This window comes from Falco biarmicus, chromosome 7, assembly GCF_023638135.1.
Source record: "Falco biarmicus isolate bFalBia1 chromosome 7, bFalBia1.pri, whole genome shotgun sequence".
NCBI lineage: Eukaryota > Metazoa > Chordata > Aves > Falconiformes > Falconidae > Falco > Falco biarmicus.
The window spans coordinates 27,676,526-27,700,576 of record NC_079294.1 but is presented as its reverse complement, the minus strand read 5'-3'; the positions used below and the strand labels follow the sequence as shown (position 1 = coordinate 27,700,576).

Genomic DNA, 24,051 nt, shown 5'->3' with positions numbered 1-24,051 from the left:
GTTATGGTTGAGCAGGCAGGGGCAACCAGGGCTGATTGCCTCCAAGTCCTCTATGCAGAAGTGAACCAGGTGCTTGATCTTGTTACATCAGGATACTGCTCTGCTAAGCCTGCATCTAAAGAGCAATCCTCGCTTTTGCCTTAGGCCTCTTGAGCCCTCCATGTGCCCACGGTATTAAACGCACCAGAAGAATTGCTTTTAAAAAGTCAACCCGATTATAAATCTCAAAGGACAATTCAAAGCCCTGTACCCTTCCTCAATACTACATTTCCTATAAGGTGTATGCCATAGACCTCCATTGGCTGAGACCAGGCCCGGTGTCATAAACACCTCTTGATATGCTTATGAGGTCCAGGATCTGGAGCTGTTTTTGAAATCATCTCCCTCCTCTGTGATGCTTTGAGCAGCCATGAAAGGCTTAAATAGTTGTGCACTGCCTGCCTCACCACCAGCTCCCCACAGGCTGCTGCTGCGCTAAGACACGGTTGCACAGTTAGCAGCAAGCAGGGCTACGCTCACCAGTAGCCCAGTTGCATGGCAATGCCGAGCTCCAAGGTGTCTTCCCATCCACAGACAGGCACAGTCTAGAATTAGGTTCCCAGGGCTTACTTTACAAGACAGGGAGGTTGTTAGGGTAGCAGCAGAGCAAGCTGGAAGTCAGCTAAAGTAGCTAGCAGGAGTGGCCAAGAGAAGGGCTTAGGTGGCAGCCTCTGGGCTGAGAGCAGCAGGTCTCTCACTTCAGGACCGTGAAGCCTGAGACCCTGCGTAGGGTGACAAATCTGGCCACAGAGCTGGAGCCAGGGGCTCTGCAGTCACCTTCAGCTACACTGCCCTCCAGGATGTGGGGGGGACCAGGTTTATTCCCCAGAGTAAGGACTGGGCACAACCGTTCATTTCTGTCCCTCCAAAGGTTAATGCTCTGTCCGCTGGACAGGCATATAAAATGGCATACAGATGCCATTGTTTAGGGACATTTATCTGAGGTCTATTCTAGGAGACCTGGCCTGAGGACAGTTATGGGGTCAGGCCAGTCCTCTCTGAGACTTCAGCCAGCACTGTTGGGCAGGCAGCCAGAAACTTGATTGCCATCACTAGCTGAGCATCTATAGGTTTAAGCTGGAATGATTGCAACACTTTAATGTTGGGTACAGAATCCTAAAGACATGGTGGGTCCTCTTTGGGTTTAAGCCTTCAGAGCTAGGGAGTGCTGGCTTTGGGGTGGATGTTCAGCCTTAGCTTTTCCCTCTGAGCTCTGGCAGTACAACAGATTCAATATCTGGTATTGACATGACTAACTTCACTGCCTGAACTAAGCAGATACCCAAATGGAAAATGCATAAATAAAATAAAAAGGAAAATGTATTTTTTAAAAAACACATACATAAAATTAATATAGATCTATCCTAAATATTGCATTAAATTACTAAATAACAGCTCCTGGACCCAGCTGGTTCTGGGATCCTGTTTTCTGAGGCTATGCCCTAAGTAATAAACCCACCCAGAGCTGAGCAAGCTGGAGTGTTCCACACCTGCAGCATGGCTCTGTCACAGCCCTGCCAGTCAGTCCAGGGGAAGCAAGAGCCACTCTCCTTTGACCACAGTAGCCCTAAGAGGTCTGTAGAGCCCCAGAACCACACTGAAAGCTTCTGCCACTCTGCACAGCTGTGGGCACAACCACTGCCCACTCATGTACCTCACGTTGATGTGTAGGAGAGCTTGCCAAGATTATACAGAATACATCCCTAATGTGCAGTACAATTCCCCTTTGCTGGTTATACAGGCAAGGTCCACCGGTCCAAACAGATGACTGCCTTACCTGAAGGTTTTACTGGTCCATGGATAGATCCATCCTGTCTTGGACCTCCTGTCACACCAGTCCAGAGCAAAGCTCTTCTACTGCAGGCTGGTCCCCCATGGAGAGTGTGATGTGCTTCAGACTGCATTGCCTCTTTGCTAAATATCAGCACCTCCTGGGAGTTGTTTACATGATTGGCTTCCTACTTAGGAGAAAAGCCCTGGATCAGACTCATGGAAGAACTGCACCCAGCCCCAGCCTGCTCCCCCAGGTTCATGCCCAGCAGGCAGGACACCAAGGTGCATCAAGTGCGTCCATTGCCACGGTCAGGCTCAAGTCTCCTGGGAAAGGAAGCATGCGGGCAGGGAGGGGGAGCCGTGCTTCCCACGCATGCATAGACTCTGGCAGAACCAAGAAAAACCGTTAACCACATCCCTCATCCCATCACAAAAGCCTCTCTGCTGACCTCCTCGTTAGGAGTCTGAAGCAAGGCCCCAGTGAGAAGCAGCAGCCATAGGTCTGCCATGCAGTGTCCTGGCTGCGCTTTTGTGCTTCAGAAGCCAGTATTTGGTTTTATTGCTAAAGATACAAAGATATGTGGGCTACCACTGCATGGAGAGCATTTTGTTCTTTGCACCAATCGATAATCGGCAAGCGAACAGAAATCCCTCTTCTAAAAGCCTTTTTGGATCCCCGTCTGCTGGAACCAGATATGTGAGGAGCTGAGGGTTTATACGTTTGGTCTCCAGGGAACAATGCACAGAGGGAGAGCTGCCAGCCATTAAACAACAAAGCCAGGTCGCTGGGACACACAGAAAGGATTAACAAGCACCATTTATCTTTTGGATTTCATTTGCCATTCCTTGTCCCCGGAGAGCTTACTGCAAAGGAAGCCTGACCTCAGCTCAGATACATACACCTCAGAAAGCGTGGGGAGCACAAAGTGGGTCTTGAAGCAGGCTCAGCATTGTGACCAAGGGTGAAGCAGGTAACAGAGGACACTTGCACGTCTATTACCATGCTGTCCATCTGTACAGCAAGACTTCCAGGGCCCAGCCTGCCCTTCCTAGTTCTTCCATGGCCTGATGTTATCGGGCATCACCTTTTTTCACAGTGTCGCTTGTGGCTTCCCTAGGATCTAGAGCAGTACCAGCTTCCACAGCTTGTCACAGGCTCAGCATTGCTGGGTACCAATTGTCAACAAAGATTCCCACAATCCCAGTCTTTGTAACATTCACCCCTATCTTCCTTTAATCTTATACTTTGTTTTTCTGCCTCAGCCTTCCTGATGGGAGACAGAAAGGAAAAGACAGCTCTGATACCTTCAAGTGGCCTCCAGCAAGAAACCTTCTCAAAATGGTCAGTTTTGGGGGGAACAAATACCACTTCCCTCACCTGGCCCTTCCAACCTCAAATATTTGAGCACCAACCATCAGTACCCCAAAATACCATAAGATAAAGCTGCTCTGACTTTGTTTCATGGGAGAGAAGCAGAGCAGTACACAGGTGATTGTGCTAAAAACAATACATTTGAGGTTCCTGTTCTTTATTTTCCAGCTCAAGAGCCTTAAATGCATTCACTCACACCTCCAGTTTTCCTCCAGGGCTGAGAAGGCTACTAAGAGCCCCCTGCACACTCAGCCTTGTCCTTGACTTGCTTGTCCTTCCCCTGCTGCAGCATGTAGCTGAAGTATGAGGAGCCTGGGGTGAAACCTTGGCTCACAAGCGTGGTGTGAAAAGCCCTGACCTCCTGCCTCAGCCTTGTCAGACGTAACAGTAATAAGCAGCTGAGCGAGCAGGAGCTCAGCCCACTCGGGATGCTGTGTCTCAGCAAAACCCACTTGAATCCCTCAGTTTATTACATGGTCACTGCAAACTCCCAGCACAAAAGAAGACCCCTAGAAACTCCCTTCTCTCCCAGCCAGCCTGGAGAGACATTAAACCAGAGCCTTAGGGTAAGTCCTTGTGAGACTGCAGCTGAAACACAGTGAGCACAAGCCAAGAGCAAGCAGTCATGATTTGAGGGCTATTTGTGCTCTTTTTACAGCTTTCCGTTTTAAGGACAACAAGCGCTTGTGTTGTGTGTTATTCATAGGCCCCTTCTCAGCAAGCCAAGGGCTGGTTTTGACTTGTCAGAAGAGCCTCTCAGGGCTCCTGCCATTAATGGCAACCACCTTTGCCCTCTGGTTGTCACTTCACCATGGCTGGCCAGCTAATCCTACGCTAATTGTCACTTACTAGTGGAGGCATATGCGGTATTCAGAGACTGAGAAACCAGAGGCTATTTTCCACACACCTGTTAGCCACCAAAGTGTCATAGAGTCCCATCTCTAAAATACTGGCGGCATTTCAGTTTGAGGTCTGCCTTCTACACACTGGCCATCCCCAAGAGCCTTGCCACTCCTGTCTTTCAGCCAGTGCCAGAGACTGTGGTTTCCTCCACACAGAGAGGTTTTCAGTGAGATGTGCAGTGCGAGGTTGCAGCTTGCATGTAGCTTGATGTGTGCTGCATAGGGCACACATGCTCTTCTGGATTTACACACAGAAACACATGCAATTCGGCGTGCAGGGCATAAGCTAAGCGCACACACTTCTGGACAGCGTGTGGAGCTGTGCGTGTGGTTCGGGTAAATATTGACGCAACAGTTTTCTCAGCGGTTCGGTCTGGCCACAGCAGCCCCAGACTACAAGGAGTCTTTGTGTTCAGCTGGCAGCTCTCACTGCAGCAGGGGCCAGCTGAAGCAGCTCCAGCAGGACAGCCACCCAGCAGCAAAGCTGGGCTGGAGGCAGCCTCGGCCTCTGCAACTTCTCTCATGGAGCTGCTTGTCCAGCTCATCTTTTACTGGCCACTTTGGACAGTTGTATTCTTTGAAAGACAAACCCTGTGCCATGAGGACACATTTTGCATTCAGTATACACCTGCAGTGCCAGGGTAAACAAAGCTGTGGGTTTGTGTTTGGTGTGCTTGAGCAGGAGGTGCATGTGATGTGCTGGGTTTGTGTTTAGCACACGCATCTGTAAATCATGGATAAACTAACTGAGAGCGCTTTGTGGTAGGTTGTATCCCGTGTTTTACAAGGTCTGTGTCCAGGTGGGTGTTCGGGTGTGTTTGCGGGTGGCTGGACAGTCTCCAAGGAGTTGTAACGCTTGAGAGCAGCTGGGGCTGGGACTGTATTAACTATGCTAGATGAGCAACACAGAAAGGTCAGAGTTTTTCCTGAGTTTTAATCAGGTTAAAGCATCCCCAAAGGCAGGTAGGGCTGAGGCACACTGGGCTTAGATGTCTGCACTGGAAGACACTAACGGGAACTGTGGCCCAGCAGCTCATGAGCAAGCAACGTGCACCCTCAGGACAGACAAGTGCTTGTGCCACGGGCTGCTCCTGCGCTCACACAGCCTCCCGTAAGGCATCAGCCCCCCTGCCTTTTGCCAATAAGGGAGCCCTAACACTTTTCTGTTATAGCAGCATGAAATAAAAAGCCTTAACAGTGTTTTTTCAAGTCTGAAGACTCTGACAGAAGTGCTTGAACAGTTCTTTCAGGAGCGACTGAAAAAGTTACCTCAGCCCGCGGCCTCTGCTGATGTGTGGCTGTACGGTGTGGCTGCACACATTTTCTCCCAGCCCTCTGCCATCACACCCAGCTCTGTTCACCAGGCCTGAAATCAACAGCAGCAATTAGACAGAAAAAGTGGCGAAAGCAGTCCCTTCCTGAAAATGTCACTCTCTCTGGTGAAAGAAACAAAAGCAGAACATTTTGAAAATTTGGCTTTAGCTGTCACTTGCGCATCTCCTGCTGCCTTTCTGCCCTGGCCCCCCCAAAATGTTCTGCCACCCCCCCACCTCACCAGCACCCTTCCTGGGAGCACTGCCTCACCAGCCCTGTGCATCCCCATGGATCCCCAGGGCCAGGGGGAGATACCCTCACCCAACCCAGCAGAGAGAAGGGCAGTGTCAGGCCCCCAAGCTACACAGAACAGGCAAAATCAGATTTTTCCAGTTTTAATCAAAAGCAAGTATTTAAGCTGGGCAAAGAAGAATCAAGACAGCAGAAAAAATAAACAAGTAATTTCCTGACCAAAAAAAAAAAAACCCACAGCATTTTGTCAGGAAATACTTACTTATTCATATTTTTAATTAATTCATCTATGTGGTGTGGCAGTCAGAGATAGAAGGAGAGATCTCCATAATACATCAAGCATGATGTAGAGGCTTTCACAGGCACGCACAAGGTTAAGTAAGTGGCAGGCTTGATTCTGACTGAGGCTGCATCAGGGGAATCGTGAAATGAGGCTGGAGATGGGGAGAGAAGCCTTACCCCTCTCCAGAGCACAGGCATCCCTCACCCAAGCTGCCTTTGTGATGCTCTCACCGCGTTAGGTATGATGGAAGATGTTGGCCAAAGTGTGAGGTAGCCAGGACACATCAATGAGAGCTGCTTTCAGATCAGTGCCACCAACAAGCAGAGAGAGATGGTAAAAAAAACACTTGTTTTGAGAACTGTGGTGTCCTTACAAGCTGCTAAGAAGGAGGCCAAGTCTGACAGCTGTCCCACTTGAGCATGCATCAGGCCAAGAGAGATAGCAAACGGAAAACGTGAATCCGCTGGGGTTATGGAGACAGGCAGTCACTGGGCTGTAAATCAGCATTGCAAGCTCAGGGAAGATTGGGGAGAAGCAGGCAGGCAGTGCAAACACTGAGTAGAGTTACACCTTTCTGTGAAGTTTGTTCACTTTGGGACAATGGCGAGAAAGAGCAGAACATTGTGTGATGGATGCGGTGGGAAGAGGTGCTCTGCTCGGAAGGCTCGACACTGCTTCCTTGGGGCAGGTTTTGTTCAGCTGAGAACACTAACAAACCAGAGCTGCACAAAACAAAATGTACTTGGAGAAGGCTGAGCTAAACATTATGTCAACCGTATTTATATTTCGAGGATCACAGCTGAAAGAGGCCGCTTTCTGTGGGCTGGACAGCGTATACTCCTTTAATGACCCAAATCTGGTGTTTCACAAGGACACAATGGCAGGAGGTGTGAGAAAATGGTCTCCAAAAGTCCTGAGTCCTGAGCCCTTCTCTTCACACAGCCCTGCTGATGTGCAGGGGCTGAACTGGAGCAGCTTGGGAGGAGCTTGGCACATAGCTCCTGGCCTGCAGTGAGCCCAGCAAAGTCCAGAGGAACAAGCTCACTGCAGTCTGGCCTGGCCAGTTTTCCTTATGCCCCTCAGGTCCATCATGGTCTCAAGATGTTCACAGAGGACATGGCAGCAGGCCTCAGGCCACAGAAGCCTTAAGAATGGGCAAGATCCAGATGGCTCCCAAGAGCCAGTGGATGGGCAAGGGAGCCCTGACGTTTCCTTGCTTTAACAGTGTTTGGTTTTTTTTTATCTGAACAGTATTAAAAAAAAAAAAAAAAGCCTGAAGGACCTGTCAGAGCAAACAGTTCTTGCAAGAAAGTCAGCAAGACCTCCTGGCCCCAGTGGTTTCTGTAGAGAATCCTGCCCCTGGTGTGCCAGGGACCACTGCAACAGTGGCAGCCTTCCTCTTCAGCCTGCCTCCTGCTCAGATGGTCCCGGTCCTCTGAGACCACAAGTCTCTGCTAAAGCCTGAGGAACAGCAGGCACAGGTCTCCTGGGGGAGCCAAGCAAGGAGAGGACTTGGAAAGCTCTGGGCAGGAGAGTCCATTAGGCACAGCAACACTGGGACCCTCTCCAGAGTTTCACTGGCCTGGTCAAGCCCAGCAGATAAGCAGCAGGAAGCACGTCAAACCAGGCTGTGAGGATCAGCCAAGACCTTGCACATGTGTATGAGTTTGTTTGTGTAGGAAGTGGGGGCATCACACCGTGACAAGAGCTTTCAGCCCATTGTACGTGAGCTAGGAACATACTCGATAAAAATAGACACTGCACATTTGGTAACAGCAGGGGAAAAGCACAATCCCAGCTTTTCACATACAGTCCCAGTCTACCTGTTATTGTTGTCTGGGCTCCAGCAACAAACCCTAAGCCAGATTTCTGGGGTGATTTATTCCTCACTCAGTATAATTCCATTTATTGAGTGGAGTTACTTAGTCATTGCAAAATTTGGCCCAATTTTCTAATCATGCCCCCTGAAATGTTAACCCTACAGCCTGTGAAAATAACCATTTTCTCTAGTGGGACCAACATGGCATTTGGAAAGGAACCATATGTTGGCACTCAACTTCTGCTTTATTTAGATATGTTCTGGAGGTGGTGCTGATGCTCACTTTAAGATAAGTCTCCAAGTGCCTACGCAGGAATTGAGCACAGGATAGGAGATAAAGCTCACGTCCATATGGACACAGACATGGGAGGACAAGGACAGAGATCTTTGTTTTCTGCTTATAAAGCTGAATTTCCAACCACTTGAAACCAACCAACGCAGTCAGCACACACACCACACACACAAATGTATGCACTGGGCACAGTATCGCTGTAGGGCAGAGAGGGACTGCACAGGGACACGAAGCCTCTCGCCTCAGCCCACCTGCGCTGATGCCCTGCCAGCTGGCTGGTCAGTGCAGCAAGCCTTGGAGGGGCCTGCCTGGCTCCTAACAAAACCTTCCCTCAACCTCGGGCATAACACAGCATCTGTGCAGCAAACACTACAACCCCAAACTCCTCTATCTGTGGCAGGTATCAATAATGCTCTTGGAGGGACCACACCAGTGCTTGCTTGCTGCTGGAGACCTGGGGCTGCATGGGGAAGGGGCTGTTGCTCAATGACAGCCATGAGGACTGCCCCAGCCCAGACCTGCCTCGGGAGCATTGGCAGGGGATCAGCACCCCTGTCCTGCTCTTGCTCTGCCCAGACAGGCAGCTGTGGGGTCGCACTCGGGACAGGACTGGAGCTGGACTTTGCCCCAGAGCAGCTCAGGCAGCCAGCACAGCTGGGCAGCAGCCCAGGGGTGCCCAGAGGCTGTGGCTGGTCAGATAAAGGTCCCTCATCCTGGTTGCAACCACGGCCATGTGCACAGGCTGCAGGGAAGCACCAGTGCATCACCTGGGAGTGCCTGCCTGGCTTTGGACACCTGTGGTTTGGGGAGCCACTGTCCCCCATGCGATCATTACTAGCTCTGCATAAACATGTCTCCTAGGAATTTGCCTAATTCCATTTTGAGTGGGCTAGTCCTTTTGGCATCCACAACATCCTCTGACAGTGAATTGTGCGATTCTGTTATTCATTGCACAAGAAAAGTATTTCCTTTTGTTTGTCTTAAAACTACTTTCCAATAACTTGTATGCTGCTTCGGCTCTTGTATTGTCAGAAACAATTAAGAAGCTTCTCACTGATCTTCACAAATTCTTCATTAATTCCTGCATCTGCCTCCTATCTTCTGATTTTTCTTCCCAGACAAACAACTCTCTTACATTTCTGTTAAACAGCAGTAAATATAGATACCTTTAAAAAAAAATAAATGAACTAGACCTAAACAGAATATTCAAGATACCAGAGCACTGTCATTTTAGACAGCTGTCAGATTAGGATTTTTGTTTTGCTCTCGATTTCTTTCCTGGTAATTGTCATCATTCTCATCACTTAATCGTTCCTGAGTAGCAAGTTGACTGGAGACTATCCCCAGTGACTCCAGCACCTTTCACCACCAATAATTGCTGCTTTCAAACACTTCATATTGAATATATAGTCAAGTATACATCATTTACAGTGTTGCAGAGTGGACTTAGCTTTTCTGACATTGCCTTATCCTCCTTGAGTATTCACTTTAGTCTCTGTTCAGCCAGAGGGCCAAAGACTTTCTAGAGAGCTTCTTTTTTTCAATGTGTTTGCAAAAGCTTATAGCAGAAGCTTCTAGCCTTTTACAAGCCATTCTTCAAGATCTTTTTTTAAGCATGTCTTATTATGATTTCACATTTAACATCCCAGTATTTATGATCCTTTCTGTTTTCCCCCTTTGGACATGACTTATGCTTTTTGCAGGATATCTTTTTACTTCTAATAATATTCTTTAATCTAGTATTTAACTATGCTAGCTATTTTTATTCTTTTTGAAAAGTCTTTCTGGTAGTTAAATTTATCATGGACTCCTAATATCCAGGGCCTAGATATCTGCAAGCCTTTTTTACTCTTTTGACTTCTTTTAATTTTCATCCTTGAAGCTAAGGCTTTGTAGTAGAGGAGGGGGGGAGGAAGAGTTTCACCCTACAGAACCATGATATTTGAAGGCTTGATTATCTCTATTACAAAGTGCCTTCTTGTTGCATCTGTATACTCCTTGAGCTAAATCAAGAGCTCCCTGAGGCTTGTAGGTGCTCAGACTTTTTGCTCTAGGAAAGCACTGTTTATAGTACCAACAACACATAGCATCACCATCATGCCCTTTTGTAATATTTACTGGGTCTGTAATGAGGTTAGGTGAAATTTCTTGTTATTGCTTTGTTGGTTACCTTTGTACACTCTCTCCATCAGAACAGCTCGTCCATTTCAGTATCCCCTCTGGGTGCTCACTTTTGCCACCCTAGTCATATGCTGGTCCTACAGAGGCATGACATCTCTGCCTGTAAGGACTTGCTGGCACTATTTACTTAGCTATGTTGTTTAGCTCAGGTATTTCTTCCAGATAAAGTGTTGCTTCTTTTCTGGCTGACCTACTCAGCCATCACGTACTTTGATGTCCTACTGCTCAGCTCCTTCCCACTCAGTTCCTGAAACAACCACATTTCAGCTCAGACACAATGCCACCCACCCTCTTCTCTCAGATGCTCATGTGAAGCCCTCTTTTTTCCCTAATCCAGACTCACATTCATGCTGACAAAATAAGCCCTTTTCTAATGGAGAAATGCTATGGGATCCCGGCACGGCAGGAGGAGGAGAGCCACCAGGCTCCGGTTCCTGAGCAAAAGGATGGGACACCAGAGAAGCCCAGTAATGTGTAAATACCATTCATCAGCTTTCTTGTCCTGAAACCCTAGCACAGATCACCAGCAAGTGGCAGGACACTTTTTCCTCCCCAGTTCCCAGAAGTATCTTCTGAGCAGCAGAAAGTCTGTGTGTGTCCATGTCCCTGAAGCGCAGGTGCCTTTGGTCAGCCAGGGGCTGCACGCAGCCTCTGATGGGTGACACAGGCAGTCTGGACCGGCGGGGCTCAGGCTCTGCGTGGGGCTCTCCGGCAAAGCAGAGTCTCCTTCTTTGGCACAGGTGATCTCACCAGACAGCTGTAAGTTTTATAAACCATGACATTACACTGCTGGGCATTTGTCCCCTGAATAAATCCAAGTCCTCTCCATTCATCAACCAAACGCATCTCCCGTGGCTGCAAAGCGACAGACCTCCACCTGCAGGGATTCACACACCAAGCCTCATCAACTGTCCGCTCTCCTGCAGGGAAACTGAGCTCCAGAGAGAAGCAGCTTGTGCAGGGCCATGCAGTGCACCAAGAGCATCAGGAACGGCACTCATTCCCCTAACTCTCCACCTCTCCCTGCGAGCACAAGACTGTTTTCTGACCCCTAACAAGCAGGAGCACCAGCTGCCAGCACCCTGCTCTGAGCCCCAGAGCACCTTCGCATCTAAAACGAAGTAGAAATTTCAGCGCTCCTGCCACTTCCCCTGCTTTGCCTGCTTCCTTGCTTCATCCGTATGGTAAAAATACATAGGAACATTTTATCCAGGAGTACACACACACATAGACACAACCATAAAATGAATAACTAAACTCCTAAAGCTAGTGGATTGGCCATTTCGGGTTGATTTTCTGGGAAAAGGAGGAGTTGGTCGATAACTCTCATTTTTATTTTGGGAAACAAACAAAAATGTCACATAAAAATGTCAATATGCTTCAGAACTAGAAAAAGCAGGCAAAACTTCAACTCATTCTGTTGGATCCCAAGGGTGTGTAAACTCAGGGTGCTACTAATGGAAGCTGATTAAAACCAGGCTCTCTTGTTTGCCTTCTTAGGCAGGCAGGCCACATCCAAATTCACTCTAAGGCTGAGTGTTTTTGTCTTCTTTCTTTTTCTTTCTTTCCTTCCTGCCTCTCCCTTCTCCCTGCACCATTTGGTTCTGCTCCAGCAGCTCCATTCCCAAGCAATCCTAATTCAGCTGCCTCTCTAGGAAGTGACAGAGCTGTGTCCTTCCAGGTTTTGATGCTTCTGCATCTTTTTCACTCCTTCAAAACCTGACCATCCAGCCTGCCTTCAAAGCACAGAGTACCCTGGAGCTGTGCGGGTCACCATGGTACCACATCTGATGAAAGCCCTCTGCATGCATTCCCAGGTGATAAATGCCAACCACATGCAGTTGAAATGCATCCAACACAGCGTAACAGCAAATGTTTAACAGTAAGCACGAGCAATAACCTATGCTTCCGATGCTGCTTTCCTTCTGTTTGCTTTTACATAAGGAACAGTGGAAAAACCACATTACCTCCCTGAATTTCCCCTGAAATATTCAAGTCAGCAGAGTGCAGGCTCCCTCAGACATCAGAGGTTGTTGTGAAAAGAGACTGAAATGGATCTTTAATGATTACGGTCAGGACCTCCAAATACTTCTCAAAGGGAAAACACTGACTTGCCAGAACCCAAGATTAAAAGTAACAAGCATATAAACATCCTTCACATGGTTTTGTATTAGCCAAGAGCCATTTCACAAGCAAGCTGTGTTCTCTCCCTCCCTCTCTCCCTTCTTGCCAGTCTTCTTCCCTCCTGCCCAAGAAAGGTCATTTTCTTCACAGTGAAGAAAAAAAATAAAAAATCTTCCACAACAGAGTTTTAAATCAAGCCAAGGAAGAAAACTTCCCTTTCACCAGATCCTAATAAAAAACTTCAACTTTTTCAATGCAAATATTTCCAAACAAAGAATCTCTGTTCTGGACAGAGTCGTAAATTATCATGGTAGATCTTATTTCATTTGAAATCAGACCCAGGCAAACCTCAGTTTGGTTTCAAAGAAAGTCTTCCGCAGTTTCATATTGGTATGGACTCACAGAGGAGCCAAAAGAAAAGCCTCCTCCCCTCTTGCTCCAGCTCCCCCAGCCTCTGCCCATCACTGCCACCAGCTCCCACTCTATCTAGGAGCAGGGAACAGATGACCCAACCAGGCAAGGGCACATCAACCACACTGCTTCTAAAGCACAAGGATGCTTAAACTTGTGCAATGTTGCATGAAGCCTCAGAGTATCCTGGGTGTCACAGAGCAGGGGAGCAATGGCTTGGACATTTCAAGCCAGTCCAGAAACATGCTCAGCAACATCAGCAAATAGCATGAATACTCAAGGGGCAAATCCAGATAAATTCCAGAGCACAGCTGGACCAAAGCCAGTTTGACACCAGTGCAGCCAAAATCGGGATCTGACCCCATGGTATTTGTAACATGCCATGGCATTTGCTAACACTGTAGTCATAAGTGCATAATTACCAAGCTGACATGTTTAATCGTCTTAAAGCTGATGTTCTGGCACAAATAACGGTTACACGACTCTGACACCGCAGTTATTGGTTATGCAGGAAGTATTTCCTTTTCCCCTGGTACCAGTTAAACTAATTGCACTGTCAATAAATATCTGGAGGTGCTTTGCTCTACAGTCAAGAGCTGGGCTGCTCTGTTAGCAGCGCTCACTCTAGAGTAGATAGACCAGCCACAGGGAGACACATGCATGTACATGTGATGAGATGCTGTTTGGGAATTAATTTGTTCCCACAGTTAATTAATTCCCCCAAGTTCAGCCACCTGACTTCAGGTGGCTACTCAAGTGGAAGACCATGTACTACTTCTTGATAAAGCCTGCAGGGTTGACCTGGCAACCTCTCCATACTGTGCAATGGCCTCCTACTTGAGGAGAAGATGAGTTCCTCTTACTTGTGTTATTACTGGACACCTGATTATTTTCTGCTCAGGATGTAATCTTGCACCTTGACAGCTTAAGAAATAGCCCTAAAGTTAGAAGCCAGGCTTGCTGAAGCACTGTGCACAGCTTGCACGCTCTGTTTAAGATGGCTGTGAGAAGCTAAACTGCAAATCTAGGGCGCTGGTGCATCACTGCAGACAGCCTGAGCTCTGCTCAGGGACTTCAGGCTATCTGCACCTCCCCAAAGTTTTTTTTCCCCACAGAAATGCAGGCCCCATGTACAAAAGACTGCTCAGGCTGAGCCATGCGACAGGAGCTGAGGTTCAAAAATGGCTAAATGCAGCCTGGAGAGCCATGCTAATTTCTGGTGGTGGCTTCAAAAGCCCACACCTAAGGCCAGGGGCCACAAAGGCTGAGGGCCACACGCTGCCAGGGAGCTACAACCCCGCAGAGGGCAGCCAGCAAACCGCTGGCACGGCTAACGTTAACGTTTGAAAAACCACAGCAACCAGATTTGATAGAGCTCGCCTGTCGGCCTCTGTTACGCAGCAATTTATTCAGGGTCAGCATAACAATTAAATAGGTTTTGTGGTTTGTCCTATGGTTCTGCTGTTACTCTGGAGGTTAGATAACAGCGGTCATGTGGTGTTCCTTACCCAGGGCCGTGTCCCGCAGTCTGTCCATCACGCTCTTGCAGAATCAGACCCACAGCACTGGTAAGGGTCAGGAGACATGTCGTCATAAACCAGCTCCTAAAGCAAACGGGTTCTCAGGATCCCAGCACAGAAACCTGCAGGAATCACAAGCACCTTCTCCCATTTGTTCCTGATAACAGCTACACTCTGAAGAATCCCTGGTGGGTCACTGGAAACTCAGAGATGAGAGAGGTCATCCAACAGCAGAAGGAGAGGAGACTGTGCTCAGTCCCTTGAAGTAGACACTAAATTGCAACCAGAAATCCCCCAGGAATTACTAAGTTGAATTTAACTAAGATGTTTTGGAGAAAAAGCTGAAAAAGCTTGTCCATAAGATGCACAGAGACGATTTTTTTTTTCCCCCTGATGCTAGGAGAGTGATGATACTGCACCATACAGATACCCTCTACACTTGTCAGGCCAACAACAGAAGAAGTAGAGGTACAGACCCACCACACCAGCACGAGTAGCTTTAAACTAATGCAGCATTTCAACACGTGCAAAGGGGAAAAATGCCGACGATCTCGAAGGGGACTGGACAAAACCAGGAAGACAATGAAAGAATTGCTTTCAAGTTCAAGCTTTTACTCACCCCACCAGATGCTCCTCTTGCTGCAGAGGATAGGATGATTTACACATGAAGTGATATCAGAATAAACTGCAGGTCCCATTGAAGACACATTCTGCTGTGTGATTTCCTGTGATAAGGAGAAATAGGGCTGAAGGCCACCCTGGGGTGCTCAGTCTCCCCTCTGCCCTGAGACCTGTCTTTCTGCGCCATGAGCGTGTGGCTCTCAGCTCCTTCCTGTGCAGACGCAGAATGCTCGTGCCTACTCACTACCATGCGGAACACCACTGTAAGTGGCATCTGCTGGATGCTTTTAAGCTGTGAATTGCTGAAAGGAAATGCACAACCCACATCTCAAGCCTAGGTAGTGGGTGACAGACTTAAAACCCTTTGATATAGTCATTACCCTCAATAAAGTGAATTTAATAGGTCTTCCTGCAATCCTTACAGGATAGATGGCCATGATGCTAAAACCCGCTGCAAGAGAAACCTTCAAAATTAGCAGCACAGGAAGACTGGAAGGGAGCTTTATTTTTCCAGCTGCATTCAGGAGGGCCTCTCCAGGACAGAACTAAAACACCCTGGCTTTTCACCCTTTTGCCTGAATTGTAACTGCTTGGAGATAAACACTAGCCTATCTTTAGCACTGGCATCTCCCATGTTATTCGTTTTTGAGATGGAGCAGAAAAATGTTAACAAAGAACAGTTGAAGGGAAACATTTTTTCAGCCTAACCACTGGAATATGGCTTTTTCTCAAATGTTATGCTACAGGAGATTCTCAAACCCTCTTTGTCCTCTGTGTTAACATTTGGGTCTTGAAACAGACAAGGGACCATGGCTATTTTCCCCCTTCCAGGAAGCCAGCGCTCTGCTGCTGGCTGGCATAAGCACAGCCTCCTGTGCCTCCTGCGTGGTGGCCGCGCAGCTGCACGCTAAAGCAGGGATGGGAAGGACCAAGGTAAATGGCCTGCTATTAGTCCAGCTGCTAAACAGAAACAATGAGTGGGGAAGAGGATCATGTGCTCGCAGCCGCTTGAAGCTACTGCACACTTTGTATATCATGGGGATTTGTACCAGAGCTGACAGCAAAGCAAGACTAAAAAGTAGCCTGAAACCTGCAGTATGGGGAGGATGGATACAGTCTCTGGAGATCCTTTATGGAGCTCATTAGCCCGCTGTGTACGCTATGCAACATTTAAGCACATGGCTACAGAGTTCCCACAGATGTTTCAAACCCTTTCACAAACCCCTAACTCCCAGAATTGTAACAGCATTAGGAATCTGTTGAATAAAATCAGCCCAGCTGCTGGTAACTGATTATTTCTTACCAAGTCCAGTTTGCCTGGCTGAAAGCTATTCTGGAGGTCAAGTTGCTTTGCTTTGTACATAGATGTTGTATATGCACTGCGTCCACACAGAGAACAGCCATCAGGGTCTAACAGCAGAGGGAGAGAAGTTGTTTCGCAGACTGCGTGCAGGGGGACAGGTGGGGTGGTTTAAATGCTTTTTTTACAAGGAGGTTGGGCCAGAGCCCAGACCTGTTTCCTTTACCTGTAGAATTGTGTGCATGACCATCCCTTAGTGCTGGAGGTCAGCTGGCTCTCCTGCTGCAAGGGCGTTTCTGAAACTTCCTGTATTTATGAAAGTTGGCAAAGGACACATCCAAAAACAAGCCCTTCCCCCCTCCCCGATTTTCCTCAGCTTTAAGCTACAGAAAGTCAAGCTTCAGTTGTGCCCAGAGCTGGGAGCCACCATCGGGCTTCTCGTGCAGGTCATCTGCTGTTCCTCAGTGCCCAGAGGGTACAAATCCATGGTTGCCAGCTCTAACTAGATACCCTGTTCTCCATCTGCATCACACTCACCTTTTTGCTCTGCCGCAACCCCTACCCCCCAATAAGCTCACAGCATGCTGTTCAGCCCTATTTATCAGTATGATTGCAGCTCAAGCCAGGACTATTAGCACAGGAATCATTAAAAAGAATTAAGAAAATACAGCGAGAAGATTCCCAGTCCAAGAATTTGCTTTTCATTCTGTAGGGAGCTTCAGACTGTCCTTGGCACATACACTGTAGACAGAAAATCTCACAAAATCTTCCATGCGCCTGCACACACACACACAGAGAAGCCCCACATAACTTCACTCCCATACCACATATAAATACCTTTGCTTTTCAAACTCTAAGAAAAGCCTGTCCACACAATACTGCCTGCTCTAGTAAACCAAACTGCATTGTATCCCATTGCCAAACATGTCTGCAGCACTAAACAGTTTACAGATCAGAAGAGGAAGGGGAGAAGAGACAAAACCAACCTGGATAAGAACAGAAAGTATACAGGCACTTTGGTGAACGCACAAGGCTCACCCAGTTGCATTAAAGTTCTCAGACACAACCACTTACAACCGCTCCTTAAGCGTCAATTCAGGTTAACGCAAAGATCGCTAAGAAGCAATTAAAGTTGTCTAAAATGAGTCTCTCTTGGCCCTTGTCTCAGCTTGTACCTGACAGCACAGACTGCAAAACCTCTTCGAGCAGCATCCCGGAGGAAAGCACTACTGGTTCTGCACCTGCTTCCTACAGCCTTTAAATCCCTTTAACCCTCGAAGGGGTGAGGGGAGCTGGAAGAGGTCAGATCCCTGAAATAAGGACAGTCCGATATGTACTGTGCAAATATATCAGATTTTATTACTCTCTTATGGAAATAATAACAGACATTCAGGTAGAAACATATTAAATTAATGCAGTCAACAGTTTAAATGCAAAAATAAATATAAAGTCCAGCAGCTCAATGCATCTAAAACAGCTCATTTTTTCTAACAAATAGAAAAGATAATTTTTTTTCGTCTTTTAAACGGAGAGTTTCATACAATCAAATAGAAACGAAGGTACAAGCGCTTTCTTAGAAAACATGCCGAGCCGGCTGCCCGCCCCGGGCGCTCCGCGGGCGGCGGCGGGGCGGCTCCCGCAGCCCAGTCCGTGCCGCCGCCGCCGCCGGGCCGCTCCCGACGGGCCGAGCCGGGCCGGGCCGCCCTCAGAGCGCCGAGTCCGAGTCGCTGGAGTCGAGGCTGTTGCGGAGGCGGCAGCTGCCCAGGCGGTCCCGCTGCAGGCTGAGGTTCTGGGTGCTCCGCCGCAGGCACTCCAGCGACTGCAGGAAGGACTTCTTGGCCTTCTCCTCCTCCATAGGGGACACCCCCTCCTCCTCCACCTCCTGGATCTCGTCGAAAGTCACCGGCTGCGTCTTGAAGCGCGACTGCCGCGGCCGCCGCAGCTTGCCCTTGGGGGCCTTGGCGGGGCGGGCGGGCGGCGGGAACTCCTCGGCCACGCAGACGAAGTGCGGCATCACCGCCTGGTAGCTGGAGCAGATGCCCATCAGTTCGGCCGGCTTCGCGGCCATCCTGCCGCCCGCGGGAGCGCCCGCCGCGGGGGCCGGGGCCGGCGGAGCGGGGCGCGCTGCTTCGGCCGTGCCGGGCGCCGGGGCTCCGGCGGGGACCGACCCCGCGGGCGGTGCCGCGCGGGCAAGTGCGGTACGATGCGGAGCGGTGCTGTCCAGCGGAAAGGTGCGGTACGAGGCGGTAGAGCGCAGGACGGAGCGGAGCGCGGTTCGGTGCGGAGAGGCGCGGTGCGGTGCGGAGAGGCGCGGACCGGAGAGCGGCGGAACAGAGCGAAGCGTCCCGCCTGCCTCAGCAGAACCGCTGCTGCCGCCGCCGGCGCCCGGGCGCCGTTATATACCCCGGCGCTGCCCCCGCGGGAGCATGCTCAGACGGCAGCGGAGCCCACTTGCAGCCTGCCGGGCGCTTCCCTTCCGCCTGACGTCTCCCCGGCCCCCGCTCGGAGGGGGGGCCAGGCCCCGGGACCGGGGAGCCCCCCGCGCTGCTTCTGCGGAGGCTCCGCTCTCGGCCCTGTCGCCCTGCCCGGCCCCTCTCCCTGTCCGACGGCCGGCCCCGAGGGGGGGACCCTCCGCTCCCCCGACCCCGCTTCCCCGGGCACCGCTGCCGCATCCCCCGCCTACCCCGGCCCCGCTCCCCGCGGCACCCCCCGTCTGCCCCGCCGAGCGCCACGCGGGTTACCGAGGCCTCGCTACGTCCCGGAGAACCACAGCGGTCATTCAGCCCTCCACACCTCACCTCGCGGCTTCTACCGACACCGCGATTCCCGCGGCTGTTGGAGAACACCGGTGGGCTTGTCACACAGCTTTCAGCTGCGATCGCTACGCCAGAGTAACAGCCACAGTTAACGGGAACACCGAGGCGAGCCAAAGCCCGAACACCCTCCTGCTACAACCATCTGAACTAAAGCGATCACACGGGATGGGCCCCGACAAGAAACGGTCAGCAGCAGAGGGTTAAGCAGGACTCAGACACTGGGATCTCCTTCCCAATTCTGCCACCTCGAATGTAGCTTAAACACCTGCATCAGTGTGACTCTATTGTTATCCTTTTAGAAGGGATCCTGAAATTTTCCATTCCCCTGTGGGCTCTGTAATACTCTTTCGATACGATGCAGAATTGGATCCTCAGACAAAAACCAGCACAGAAATATTACTGAGCTGAAACAAAAGCTTGCAAATTTAGTGATGGTGGGGACCACGCTTTAAAGCTGGTGCATTGCAAGGAGTCTCAGTGATGGAAAAACACAACAGCGTAAGAAAAAAATACGATAGGAACAGGAAAGGAACTAGAAGGAAGCAGAGTAGAAAAGCACGAGGGAGGAAGAGCCTGAAATGGTTAGTCTGTCCCCTCTTCGGGGCTAATGTTAGATTATTCCCATAAAGACATTCTCCAGTATAGCTTCACCCACTCGAGAATATTTTTGAAGCTTGGTTAGGAACTGGGAAGGAAGCAGAAGCTTAGCAACAGCATTGGGAATCCTGGTCTGTGCTGGCAAGGGGACAAGGCCAGCGTGCTCAGGGCCCGAGGCCTGCCAGCCAGTACGCCCATGTTCAGCACGCACACGCGGCACAGCAGCGCACTGTAGAAGTACCTGGGACACCTCCAGCACCAGCCAGTAAATTAGCCCACAGAGAGATCTGTGCTTACCCCAGGAGTCCCAGGTCCTGTGCTGAAGCTAGCACACCTGCAGCTAGCTTGAGTTTATTATATTTTGCCATAAAACTTACTTTTTGTGCAGAGGTAGACAAGTGCTCTGAAAAAAACCCAGAAGCTTACATACAGCAACACATCCCATGCCACAGTCCAGCACACAGAAAGGGACTTGTTCTTGTGAGTTCACCATCAGAAAGACTCAGCTCTGTCTTTGGGTAAGACTCGGGACTGGTCCCTCCTCCTTCCAAACCACCTTAGCGGTGGTGATAGTTCAGGATCTGCACTGGAAACAAACCATTGTAATCACAGCCCTGTCTCGAACAGGCTAAAACAAAAGAACGTGGCTTTGGGAGAGAGGGGACCAGAGGCACTTGCTAGCGTGCTTCCAGAAAGCTGGCTGCTTTGCCCCTTGCCAGTGTGAAAGAAACATTAAGAGCCTTGGCTTTATGAAACACCTGGCTGCAATCTCCTGGCTTCTTGGCTCCCCAAGGCCTTTAGGGCCAGGTTCAGTTTGAAGCCTTTTTATTGGGAGTTACAATTGGCTTAATAAGGGAACACTTTTCTGCTTGGTCAAATTGAATCATTCCAGCTTGGAGAAGGCTGTGTTTTTACTGTTGATTTTAACGGCTAAATTTAGCCCAAACAGCCCTTACTGCAGTACGATGGCGACTTTCTCTCCAAGAGCCCCATTTACTACAACAGCTTTTACTCCTGACAACTTGATTCTGCAGCATGGCGAGGGCTGAGCTGTTTCCTCAGCACAGCCTTTCAAGAAGAGAAGCCTGCAGAACAATCTGGAGGACTCCTGGGGCTGCACTTGTCTGTCCTGCAGAAACAAGCTGTGGGGTGACATAGAAGTCTTGTTCTGGCAGTGAGGAAAAGCATCTCGCATTCATATGAAGCAAGGTAAATTTAATCCGCTCTAGCATGAGAGGATCCAAGGTTCTGCCGAAAAAGGCCGGTTGACTTGATATCTGAAATCCAGTACATGCATCCCCAGTCCAAACTTGTACCATACAGAAAGTTCAGTACGAGGGCAAACTGGTTTCGTTTCAGGTAGAGCAAACATTTAATTCCCTCACAACTGATTATAAAACTCTCTGAGAAATTTCAACGCTGAGTTGGAGCAACATCACCATGGCAATAACTAGGAGGCCTTAAAATTTTCTTTGAGACAAATCAGAAAAAATATCCTGTGACATAATCCCCCAAGTTAGGTCTGCAATGCGCTAATGTAAAAACTATATTTACTCCAGTGGTCTAAATTATTACTTCAATCTTGGTTGCTCCCAGTATTGAAATGTGACCTCATGATATAGATTACAGAAACTCTCTGCCACATGGATCATCAGAGCAGATTTCTTTCCTGCATAGTACAGGGCTGAAGTCACACTGTACGCCAGGGTGCTGCGCAGGGGCTGGAGGGAACCTTTACGCAGGGCTAGGAACATTTCAAATGCTGCATGGTTTACATAAAATATTCACTCAACAGCCGTGGGGCTTTGGGAAGTTAAAATGCCAGTTTCATAGGAGGAGAAATGACTAATGCTGCTGAAATAGCACCTTGGAAATCAGTTTATGTCATTAGGTCATTTGTCTAACAATGTGATTATAGGAAATACATGCCTAGCCTATTAATTGTTATTCCTCTTGCTGGCTATCAGATTGAATGCCACAGAAGGGAAAGAGAAGGGAGAGAGAGATCCACCTCTTCCTGTAGGAAAAAAAAAACCAACTTTTCAAAGGCCTGGGCTGCCAGAGAAGCCACTTGTAGTTAGGCAATACCAGTGTAGATGCCCTGAACACAGCAGTTCATGCCCGGAAAAGGAGCGGTGCAGTAACCCCACCATCAGAGTTGAGGGGGCCTCCCTCACAAACCAGAGGGATAAGCCACATCAGCAGGATGCCTGAACCTATCCCCAGCAGGTGGGTTTCAAATCTCCTCTGAAAACATACCTGAGAGTAGAAACTGCCTCTTGCTGTCCTGCCAGGCGGCATTTCCAGAGCTTCTTTTGTACAGTCAGCCACCACACAGCACCTTGTCGTGGGCATCTCAGCATTCTGCTCTGTGAATTCATTTCCATGAGGAAATGGGAAGGAGTTGCAGTTCCTTCTCCACTACAGTTCACACCCTGAAACAACCATTTTTAAAATAATAATAATATATATATTATATAATATAATATATATATATATGAATAACATTCAGCCTAACAGATACCAGCTTACAAATAGGAAAGGACAAAATAAATAAACAAGTAGTCAATACAAACTACTTTTGAAAGCAGAAGGTAAGTCCTCTGATCCTTTTCTCTGCATGCACACATGCACATTTGATTTAAACTTGAAATTGTACCTTTCTGATAGGGGAACCTAAGTTATTCAACGAGGCCCAGTTGAAACCTACTGAGTCTGCTGCCTGGAAAAAAAGCAAACCGTTGGTTTTTTCTAGCTATCCAAACAAAATAGCAGCACCACTGGCAGCTTAACTCAGCAGCCAACTCTCTCTCTAGCATGCGTGAATGAATTTACACCAGGGAATTGTTTGACTAATTACTTGCAAGGGCTATGCACTCAGGGTTGCCGTATCCCTTTCCTTATGTATTTGGTTGGATATGCTTTACCTTCCTTTCCAGTATTTCTAGCTGGGACCCCAGCAGCCTTTTAACATTTTTTCCTTTTGAAAAAAAATAGATCAAAGCAAAGCCAGCCCCAGCAGCTGACTGTCCGCAGGTAATCCTACAGTAAGGATCACACACTCGCACGCTCACAGTCAGGCAGCCAACAGAGCAACGTGCAGCCAGCATTTTGAATGTCCCTTGAAATATCTTCCTGAAGTTAGATCCCTCATGTTCCCCGGGCCATGCCTGGGGGCAGCCGCAGGGAGCCCTGCAGCTGGCAGCGTGGGTGAGTAACAAGCACTTGTCCCCTCTGCAGCAGGCAGGTATCGGGAGGGATTTAGGTGCAGGACTGGAAATCTTTGCAGGCAAGAGAAGATCAAGCCCTGACTCCAGCCTCCTGTGGGCCAGGGCTTTCCTTCACACCCCAAACACCAGAATTTCTGTCCCCTGCAGCAGGAGATGAGGGAGAAGCCTTAGGCAACAAGGCCTGAGGAAACTCCCCTACAGTACTTAATGTACCTTGGAGGGCAGATACATTTGGCAAGGCAGCAGGAGGCTCAAGTCCCTGCTGCAGTGTTTGCAAGCAGCTTGTGAAAAATCATCTCTACAGGCCCCTTACACGAGGAAGCTCTTGCTGACGTACTACAGAGTTGCTAGGATGGGCAAGTTCTCTGAGGGATGCTTCAAACTGGATGAGTTCAATGCATGAATTATGGGTACGCAGAAGGACTTATCTCCCCAGGCAATCTGCCACAGAAATGGTGTCACCTTACCACTTACTGAGGTTTTAAGATACTTCTCTAGACAAAATAACTTCTTATGAGAAAAGTTTGTCTCATTTTTATATGTCTCCTTTTTTTACATAACTTTGCCATTTTAGCTGAAAAATTTCTTTCCAAGTCAGCCTCTAGTACCGCATATGGGAAATTCAGCTGACTTGTTGATTCCCAACTTTTTATTTTTACAGACAGTGTCACCGCATGATCCTCCTTTCCTCAGCCCACCCCTGAAACCTGGCTCCCCCTCTTCCCACTACGGTTGTAGCAAGACCTGTGTGAACCCAGGCCCACCAGCCCAGCAATGCCTACTGGCGCCGGGACGCTGTGGTGTTCGCCATCCCCAGTGGTGCCTCTCACTAGCTGGGAACTGACCTGGAAGAGAAGGTATTCCGCTGCGCAGTGTTAGCCGTACAAAGTCTGAGTGCTGGTACCTCCACTAAGTATAACTATATAATCTATACATATATTTATAGAATATAAATCAATTTGATGTTGAATCATTTCAGGGGTGTGGTCACAGACCTAGGACACCAGAGGTAGAAACCTGCCATGGATTTTCACTGCAATGTAAGTCACCGAAACCCGTTTTGGCTTCTCAGTGAGGTGCGTGAGAAGAATGCTGATGTAACTTGGACAAGGGCAGTCAGGTCAGGCTTGGACCACTTTAAAATGAAGACCGTAAAGATCAAAGTCGGGTTTGGTAGGAAGGATGAGTTGAAATGGGAGCCCTCA

General features: G+C 48.9%; 2 protein-coding genes across 7 annotated transcripts in view; both read right to left on the bottom strand.

Annotated features, from left to right (window-relative positions):
• Positions 1-17,537: 17,537 nt before the first annotated feature.
• C7H11orf96 (chromosome 7 C11orf96 homolog) lies at positions 17,538-18,271 on the bottom strand. The gene has a single exon (XM_056346558.1). It carries the CDS (start codon positions 18,269-18,271, stop codon positions 17,909-17,911), a length of 363 nt encoding a protein of 120 aa, XP_056202533.1. The 3' UTR covers positions 17,538-17,908.
• A 1,657-nt stretch (positions 18,272-19,928) lies between these two features.
• ALKBH3 (alkB homolog 3, alpha-ketoglutarate dependent dioxygenase) overlaps positions 19,929-24,051 on the bottom strand; it is a 32,866-nt gene continuing 28,743 nt past the window's right edge. For 3 of the 6 annotated variants that reach the window (XR_008823057.1, XR_008823058.1, XR_008823056.1), the window contains one exon: positions 21,049-22,051. The gene's annotated coding sequence lies outside the window, so the exon portion shown is untranslated. Of the gene's footprint in view, positions 20,203-21,048; positions 22,052-24,051 lie in introns of those variants that run through there. The other 3 variants (XR_008823060.1, XR_008823061.1, XR_008823059.1) reach the window with 2 other exon arrangements.

What these genes read in the sequence shown, in the direction of transcription:
- C7H11orf96 (XM_056346558.1), bottom strand. Translation starts at nt 18,271, where the DNA reads ATGGCCGCGAAGCCGGCCGAACTGATGGGCATCTGCTCCAGCTACCAG.